The sequence below is a fragment of the Eschscholzia californica genome, unplaced genomic scaffold (genome assembly GCF_041429995.1).
Source record: "Eschscholzia californica isolate CP2 unplaced genomic scaffold, dmEscCali1.0.p SCAF_6, whole genome shotgun sequence".
NCBI lineage: Eukaryota > Viridiplantae > Streptophyta > Magnoliopsida > Ranunculales > Papaveraceae > Eschscholzia > Eschscholzia californica.
The window spans coordinates 39,152,967-39,162,562 of record NW_028238483.1 but is presented as its reverse complement, the minus strand read 5'-3'; the positions used below and the strand labels follow the sequence as shown (position 1 = coordinate 39,162,562).

Here is a 9,596-nt window from a genome sequence, read left to right as displayed (position 1 = left end):
TCACTCGGTTTAATTTGGCGTCGATGATGAATGAAATCAAAACCTAGTTCGTATATTAGAAAGTGATGATGCTCTCTCTCTCTTCGGTTTGATTTTGACCAATTCTAATATAAATATAAAATAAAGTATTCTGCTAAACGAAAAAGGCAACTTTTTTTCCGGAAGGAAAGTTTATTTTTAAGGAAATCATTTAATGAATCTCTAAATATTATGGTATATTTTATTTTAGGTTATTTTTTTTAACTTAGGATAGGTTAGGTAGTAAAAGAGAATGAGAGGATAGACATGTAATTTACTTTGAGTGGATTTATTTTCTATTTCAGATTATCTTTGGTTTTTAGACTCATTGATCATGCGATTTTGGACTTAAAACACAATAAACCTTATCTTAATTGTTGTTAGAATATTAATCTTTCATAAATACATATTCATAGTCAATTAATTATCATTGAGTCTTATCATTGATTCATAACCTCATAGTATAAAACCTAACTATTTGTGGTGGATACTGAACAAAAAAACACTATTTGTGGTCAACTATTTCAAAAGTCCACCACGTGAAATGGTTGCCAATTTCTACACTATATAACAAGTGGAATCGCTCCAAAAGACAGTTTCAACAAAAAAAAAATTCTAAAGGGCCTCGTAGTGTGACCAATTCGTTTTGTTGGCTTCTAATATTGTAACACATTCTTGTCTAGTCTATTTTCCATGACAACTAGTTCTTTAGTAAAATAAAAAGACTAGAAAGACAATCTCACTTGAGAACTACCGATAATGTAAAAAAAGAAGGTAAAAAATGAATCGGGGACGAACTGCTGACATTATGCGTGTCATATGAAAATTAACCAACAAAGATAGAGACACCGAGGAAAACCTTTTGAGACTTGAGACAATAATGCAGAGAATAAGATTGGAATTTTTCTTTTTTGTTGAATTAATAATATTGGAAAATTGGTAGAGGTAGGTAGGTAGGTAGGCAGTCACTTTATATATAAATTCATGAGGTACTTCTAGGATGAATCATAACTTTTTTTTTTTTTAATTTTAACAAATCAAAATTCATATTTTTCTTCTTTTAATGTAGTGATTCCTAAATTTCTAACTTAAAATTCAGAATAATTGTATCTTAACATGTACTTTAAAGTCACATGATAGAATACTTACTCATAAACCGACGGTACAAGTTAGTTGAGAAAATTACAATTTTGAGTTTCCGTGTTTTTAATAGAGACAATGAAAAATATTAATTCGAGTCTAACAAAGATGAGATTTTGTTCTTAAAAACACTTCACAACCACATAAAAAATAACTAACCATTTGTTAAATCTGAAAAAGAGAGTAGAAATTTGTTAGATTTTCGAACGGACAATCTTATATCTGAAGGAGACGCGTGTGTAAGTTGTAACACTTAAGGGAGACCCCTATAAGACTTCTCATTGTGATGATGTGATCATTAACCCAATCAAAGGTGATAGGGGACTCCCTAACCCTACTCCCAAGTATACTCCCTCTCACACAAAAAGGTCATTTTGGTGTTTTCAGAGTTGTCGTCAGACTAAAAATATCAAAATGACCTTTTCGTGTGAGGGGGAGTACGTACACTTCGGAAAAATGAATAGTTTTCATGTGAGGGTTTAGGGAGTCCCCAAATCATTTTCCTAACCCAAAGCTACCCTTCTCAACCGCTATAAGTGAGACCAGCCAGAGTAGTTTTAGAGAGAGGGAGAAAAGGTAGTTTTTAGAGAGAGAGAGAAGAGAAGATAGGAAAGATGAATAGTTTGAAGAGTAATATGGTTTGGATGATGATAATGACGATTTTAGTGGGTATTTTAACGGTAGAAGAAACAAGAGCACAAGGAACAGAGTGTGCATCAAAGTTGGCGCCATGTGCTAATTTCTTGAGCTCAACTAAACCGCCCGAGTCATGTTGTAAACCACTCAGAGAAGCCGTGTTGAAACAAAAGAAATGTTTATCTGATCTTTACAAAGATCCCAATTTGTTACCCTCTCTTGGAATCAATGTCACTCAAGCTCTTCTATTTCCCAAATACTGTGGTGTTTCTTCTGATACCAGTTCTTGTAGTAAAGGTAATTCCTTTCTAACTTTGATAAATCGGACACCCACCATTTTACTACTTAACTTGAATTTTTTTTATGTAAAATTTCGTTCAAAATTTCTTGGAACTTTTTTGTTTTGGTTAAAAGTGACTTTTTCATTGCTGGTAACATGTTGTGGAATGACGTGGACCAACCTTAAGTTGTTAATGATATTGTCTGTTTTGACACTTCTGAACTTCATGGTTTTAAAATGTCTCACTAGTCTAATGAGAACACTACACTCCCTCCTACCAGAGGAATTGTTTACAACATAACTTATTTTTTTGAATAATGTTTTTATAAATTACACACTTCGAGTAAATTCTATATTATACTTAAACTAGCGGTCCGTCATGATGTGTCTACTGAGAAAATAAATAATAAAAGAAAAAAGTTTGAGGTAATTTCTAAAAAGGTCAAAATAATATTGAAAATGAGTAGAAAAGCACAAAACATTTGAAAATTATTATTCAGGTCAAAAAGTGTGCAAATACTAAAATACCCTTTTTTGTCATTTTGTGTAACTAAATTCTTTTATTTTTCTTTAAACTTTAAATCGATATAACTTTTGTTTGAGATGTCGGATTTCTATAAAAATTATATATTTAGAAATGATTTTTCATTAGCTTTCTAACAAGATCCACTTTCAATACTTTTTTTCAAAAAAAAAACCCAGAAAAAAAACGGCGTCTTTTTCCTTTACGTTTTTCTGCAAACGTGTTTGCAATAATCTGTTATGCAAACGTGTTTGCAAAAATCTGTTATGCAAACGTGTTTGCAACAATCTGTAATGCAAACGTGTGTTTGCATAATATAGATTGCAAACATGATTTGCAAGCTTTGCAGAATATCATCTTGAGTTGCGTATCTTGCAAACTCGATTTGCAAATCGAGAATATAAACTAAGAGTGACGTGTCTACGAAATCTTGAGTTCGGAATTGATTTCATCATTCATCATACAAAAAAATGACAACATGATTGAAATGTCTAGCTATCTTAGATAACAAAGTAGTGAATAATAAGTTGGCCCACATTTTATCGAACACCTTATGAGCAAATACAACATAAAATGTTGAAAGTAATAAGCAATCATTCTATGGTATAGACTGTTCAAATAGTAATAAGCAATCATTCTCATTCTTTCAAATTCAGTTTTATCTAAAGAAAGTAAGAGATTTGGAGGTATAAAGATTGACTTATTTAAAGAAAGGATAGTGAGAATTGATGGATGCCCTTGTTCTAATTGATTCTCAAATTGACCAGTTCCTGCCCTACCCTTACCTCCACGACTTGATCTTAAGAAGAACCACCACCAAATAGCATACCCTAACAACAATGAAACAACAGCACCCAAAACACCAACTACAATTATAATTATCAAATTTCTCTTCTTCTTACCACCATAGTTTGATCCAAGAGGACCACCATATGGAACATCAAACTCATCATCTTTGGATGAAGAAGATGAAGAACAGGAACCTCAAACTTAGGTCGAGTCAAGAAGAAGATGATTCGAAGAAGAATAAGATGATTTGAAGAAGAAGAAGAAGAACAGGTAGAAGAAGAAGAACGAGTAGAAGAAAGAAAAAAAAAACCTAAATGTGTTTTTAGAGAGAGAGAGGGAGAGTTTTATTAAGTAAGGGTATTGTGGGAATGATATAGAAAGAAAATGACCTTAATAATAATTATCAATATTATTTTAAACTTCACCTAGTATTACACATAATATTGTGGTAACTTCTACCTAATAGAAAAAAGTCTAGGCTTTTTTAGTTATTATAATAATTTTTTAGACCTAAACAATCATTTTCTAAAAAAGTTTCAACAAAAGGAAAAGAGAAAAAAACAAAAAAAAACAAGTAATGTATTATGAACCCTAGTCCACTCAAATGTTATCCTAGTTTAAGCCCGTGTTGTTTGAATCAATTTAAATCTGGCTTTATGTCAATAAAAAGACAAATAATATATTACCAAGTACCCATCATAAAATCTAACTCAAGTAGATTAAAATCTCAGTCCTCCTAGTTAATTTGTGACTAGATTTTGAGAACAAAACAAATCCACCAAATCCTTGGAAAAACATTGGTCACGGTCAGGTTACCCTTAATTATTCTATTATCACAACATTTGTTTAATGTAATTTATCTTTAAGATGTGGGTATTCTGGTCCTTTTTTTTGTTGAAATTGGGTATTCTAGTCTTGTTCTTTTATTCACTCCTTCCATATTTTCTTTGGTTCAGTTTCAGCTCCTGCTCCGAGCACCAGCCTCACTCCTCCTCCTCCAGGTACTTCAATTCTCTCTCTCTCTATCTTAATTTCTCTTTCTGATCAGTTTCTAGCAATCATGGAAATGTGTCAACATAAACTCAACATTACCCACCTCTTAAATATTAACCTACCTTGACCGTTGGTCAACATCTTTGACTAAAAACAATAATAGAGTGATATATGTAAGTAAATGTCAACATCAAATAATGAAAACAACCCAAGAGTGAGATAGAGAGCCTAGAGGGCGGCCAGGGTAGTCAATGACGACTTTGGCTGGCATTTCAAAATCCACAAACGTTCACAAGAATCACAACATTCGATCACGGACATTTCAAAGTCTGTGATTGTCTGGACATTCAATCTCAGATATTTTAATGTATGTGAATGTCTGAGACACTCAGTCACAGATAATTCAAAGTCTTCGCAAATCTCAGATAGTTAGTTGCACATATACTTAAAAAACCCGAAGATCAAAAGCTTGATTTACAACACCATTAATTTACTTGTGGCAGGGCCGATCCAAACATTTGGGAGACCCAAGTGAAATTAAAAAATAAGGCCTATATCACGCTAGGAAAAAAAAAATTTAACAGTGTTTGTGGGAGGACCCGAACCCTTAATTATCTGCACATAATCTAAACTCATAACCACTAAACTACACTTTAAAGCTTGTTATTGTTATAGGATGGTGCGGACCAGCCTTCTGAGTTGCTAGTCCGCTTTGCCACACCTGGACCTCACGGTTTTAAAAGGTCTCACTAGGGAAGGGTGCTTAACCTCTTACGAGAATCACCTCATTCCGTCTAGCCATCACAGTGGGATTGTTGCCACAACACACCCTCCCAAGATCACATCACAGTAGAGCAAATCGTATTGATAACGTGTTATAAGATGGTGCCAAAGCGGACAATATATAAGATGGTGCCAAAGCGGACAATATCCCGAACAACCCAAAGGATTAGTTCCCTCCACCCTATGACAGTTATAAAATTGTTTAGAATATAGTAATTGTTAGTATTTTGAAACCCGCCTCTTATTATATCTTCCTTGAATCTGGAAGCCATATTAAAGACTTCTTATTACAACTAAACTAAAATGAGAAGCTTCTTCCTAGGTTTGATGATTACCAAGGCTGAAGGTATTTTTTCTTTTTTGGAAAAAGTATAATTGGACATGTTGGCTCTATAAAAAAGACATATATTACAACTGAACTAAACTAATGTTCACATAAAAGTAGTTACGGTATTTGCTTTTTCATGTGTCAATATTCTTCAGTTTCCCAATTGCCCTAAAATGTGCTCTGGGGGAGTGCTATTTTACATCGTCCAACCCTTTGCTCCTTTAGTTTGTGGAGTGGGCTAGAGTTGAATCTTTTTCGGTCCGACATGACATGTTCCATAATCAAATTGATGCGCTCAACTTTCAACAAACAAAAGAAAATTTGATGCGCTCAAATTACGATTCTATGTGAATACATTTTCTCATTGTCATCTCTTTATTTTACGAAAAGTTCAAATTTCTTAAACTATGGTCTCTTATATTTTCTAATAACCTCATTATTCTGCAGGTGTTCCAGGTAACAAAGGCAGCTCAAGCAAAATAGCATGGACGGGATTATCCAGTTTACTCATATTCTGGGCATCAGTAATGGCTTACTAAGTCTCATTCTTCACATTTCTCTTAGAGATTTGTTCGAGTCCTTTTTCCTTTAGAAGTATTCTTTACCAATTTCCACTTCAGATTAGACATAATAAGGATGAAGAACTTTTTTTTAATGTATGTTGCTATGTTGTCCATTTCAATGATTTTCAGTTTGTGTGCCCTTTGTTGTTCTTGGTAAACTATTCCGTATACACCGATTGCTTTAAGATTTGCATCATGACTGACTTAACGTGATGATAATGTAAGAGAGAACTTTAATCCTCCTCTTTACTGTCGGAAAAACAGAGAAATCCGTAGAGAGGGTTGGTTAACTAGCCTCCGTCAGCATACACGAAACCCTTTGAAGAGCGGGGAGGGGAGGGAGAGAGCAAAGTAGAATGGGTGAGTTTTACAGGAAACCCTTTGAAGAGCAAGGAGGGGAGGGAGAGAGCAAAGTAGAGTGGGTGAGTTTGTTTCGGAGGATAAAGGGCCTATTCGGGAGCTAAATTTCCCCAGTTGGACAAGTATTGGGGCCAATGTTTCCGGTTGGTAACAAATTTCCCCAGTTGGGAAAGTTCGTAGTCCCGACAAGGGTATTTTTCTTCACCCGGCCGATTGAGTAGAGCACTGCTGGATTCCTTATCCTGCAATGCTAGCCCAGTGTGCAAGAACGTCTAGGTAAAGTGATGCCAAACTCCAAGTATAGATAGCATTATTGTGCATAATATCGTATTGTTGCACAAGTAAACATCGCAAATCCTGCCAACAACCCTTGGTTGGAGTGGTCAGAGGTTTAGTCTTCCACCTTAAAGGTGAGGGTTCAAGGCACACTGACAATTCAAAAAAAAACATCGCTAATCCTCACCTTCCCAACATAATATAATCCAGATGATCAGAACATTGCACAAAATACACATCCACGAAAACAGTATTAGAAGATCAAAGTAAAGTGGTGAGAATTATTTGACAGCTGAAATGAACAATTGCACCAACAATTTATCAAACGAAAAACTCCATCTTACTCCAAAAACTGAGAACTGTTACAACGCCACAAAACGTTTGGAGGTTTTTTTACTAAAGAAGTGTACAAAAATCACAAGTTCTCGATTCTCCCCTAATAACAGTGAAATCTTCAATGCTGGGGGATTCTGATTATCTGCTCCTATATTACAAAACATATAAGATCTGATGATGGCGTCTAGTTGCGCCATCTCTCAATCACAACCCAAGCCCCAAAAGGAAAAAAGAGAGTTTCTTGGCTTAATGCAGAAAGGGGACCTTTTGATGCTTAAAAGATTATGATCGAGATACCCATGGCGAAGCATCCCATTGCAACCCAAGGACTCAGGCGTTCACCTAATCAATTTTCATCAAGAACAAGAGGATCAGAATTACAATAATAAGACACTTCAAACTAAGTCAGGAAATTTTGTTGAGGACAAATTAGCTAGGAGTTCACATTCGTTTCTCAAACTTAACGCTTTTGTTTAGCAAAGACAGAAGAGTTGGTGGGGGTTCAAGACTTGTATGCTTGTGATACCGATGTATATTATGATTTTCTTTATTTTGTACTTTACAACTTCCCACGACATTAATGGGTAAATAAATCCATCAATTCCAAACCCACGTATAGCTTCCTATCATTCACTACTACGAATCGACATGAGAGGAAGGGAAAAAATAGGAAGAGATTTTGTTGGAAAAAATGCAAGTAAACAGGAAAGCGATAAGCTATCAGAGAATAGATATACCTATTCTGGCTGCCTTCCAGAAGAAACCCCGGAACCTGGGAAAAATTGAAGTAGATAAAATATTAATATTAAGAAACAACCTTTATGGACATTATCCCAGGTTGATCACATAACAAAGAAGTATTATACTAAATACTCAATTATCCATGAATTTGACAAGTACTCTCAAACAACACCCAACATGAACGACAAAAATAAAATAGATCCAAAAGCAAGGAATGGTAAAGGGATCATAGAGATGTAACCCCTCTTCTAACGAACTGAACAACAGTATCTAAATCTTGCGTTAATCTCTCATATTCGCTAGAAAACCCCCTAATATGTACTACAAACAAGAATTTTCCGTAGCATCGTTGGCCGAGACTAAATCTTCACGGACACGATAAAATTAAATAGAAAATCCTCTAGGTAACAACAACATAAATGAGACAGGTCACTTCAAGTACCGCCTCCAGTTTATGTTATCATTGTCATTCTTACCAAGTCAACTTCAATAAGACGTTCTAAAGAAACTATCATCACATCAATTTTCCGTGCTCTAAGGCAACTAGGTGTGTTTCCCAAATTTGACTATTAAGCAAATGCCACAAACTTTGAAATATGGCTTCCAACTCAAAACCAATTGTGGAACGGCCCTAGTCCTTTAAAACGTAGTTCTCAGGATAACTTTGGTCGATGTGGGATTCTCAAACGATTAATTGCGTAAATGCTTCGTAATATGCATCCGTTAAGACCCAACAAGTAAGCAAAGGGTACCATCTCAATCAAGATTTGATTACAAAACCATATAATTTTCCATACCCAAAACATGTATTAATGTATATGGAATATATAAATGATATGGGACAATAACTGAGAGATATGAACATTCATACCCGGTTTTCTGTTGGAGAATGGTGGGGAACTGGATTTTAATATAAGTGCAGGTACAGATTACTAACAACACCACAGTCAGAAAAGAATGGAAATTGAAAAGAGCTGACTGCATAATCAATAAAACCCTAATCAATTAACATTCACATAATAAAAATGAACCTGGAAAAGAAATCAAAAATTAAATTTTGTTTCAAAAATCAGTTTATTTTTCTTACCATTTCTTTGAGATTAAATCACCAAACTGAAATGTTTCTGGGTTTCGATCTATAGAGAAAATTAGAAGGTTTATATCAGATAAATAACAAGTATTGAACGTTAAAGGAAATCTCAAACTACCCTTTTCTGGATAGATCTCAAACCTTTCCGTTGTTTACAATAAACCTAATTACAAGATGAATATGTCTTCACCAAGAAGATGAACACCAAAATAGAACCCTAATTTTTGTTTTTCTTTTTAATCCTTTTAATTTTGGGTCGAAATGAAGTTAAGAAATTTACCTGATCGGGTCTGATATATGAGTGATAATAGTAGATCGTCGAAACTTGCATGTAATTTGTTTGTTGTGTACTGAAAGTTTTAGAGAGAGAAAAAGAGGAGAAAGAGAGAACAGGAAGGGAATGATAGTTTTACAGTCATATGGTCGGCCACTCCAGATTACTTTGCTGCGGATTAGCAAAATAGTGATGAATGACGTGGCCAACCTCAAATCTACCTACTGAATTTTGTGGATGACACGTACACTTTTTTGATTCTCTACATGAATTTGGATTACAAGTCATTTTGGATTCTCCCAAGTCCCAACCTAGAGGTCTGCCATAATTTTGTTTTTGTTAAAAGAAAAAAAAGATAGTAAATAATGGTTTGAGAAAGAGAAGGGAATGTTTTGTGCACGTTACTTGATTTTGTACTGCTTCTCCCGACTCTCAAGGGAGACCACAACATTTTAAGTAGTTCATC

General features: G+C 34.6%; 2 protein-coding genes across 2 annotated transcripts; one reads left to right on the top strand and one right to left on the bottom strand.

Moving 5' to 3' along the window:
- Window positions 1–1,354: 1,354 nt before the first annotated feature.
- On the top strand, window positions 1,355–6,192 carry LOC147534669 (non-specific lipid transfer protein GPI-anchored 7-like). Its single transcript, XM_086648084.1, has 3 exons — window positions 1,355–2,091; window positions 4,343–4,387; window positions 5,938–6,192. The coding sequence occupies exons 1-3, from the start codon at window positions 1,773–1,775 to the stop codon at window positions 6,027–6,029; spliced, it is 456 nt and encodes a 151-aa protein (XP_086504210.1). The 5' UTR covers window positions 1,355–1,772; the 3' UTR covers window positions 6,030–6,192.
- Window positions 6,193–7,006: 814 nt separating this feature from the next.
- On the bottom strand, window positions 7,007–9,285 carry LOC147534668 (uncharacterized). The gene is made up of 5 exons (XM_086648085.1): window positions 9,137–9,285; window positions 8,854–8,902; window positions 8,638–8,744; window positions 7,763–7,797; window positions 7,007–7,367 (listed from the first exon to the last, which is right to left on the bottom strand). Exons 2-5 carry the CDS (start codon window positions 8,854–8,856, stop codon window positions 7,300–7,302), a joined length of 213 nt encoding a protein of 70 aa, XP_086504211.1. The 5' UTR covers window positions 8,857–8,902; window positions 9,137–9,285; the 3' UTR covers window positions 7,007–7,299.
- Window positions 9,286–9,596: the final 311 nt, after the last annotated feature.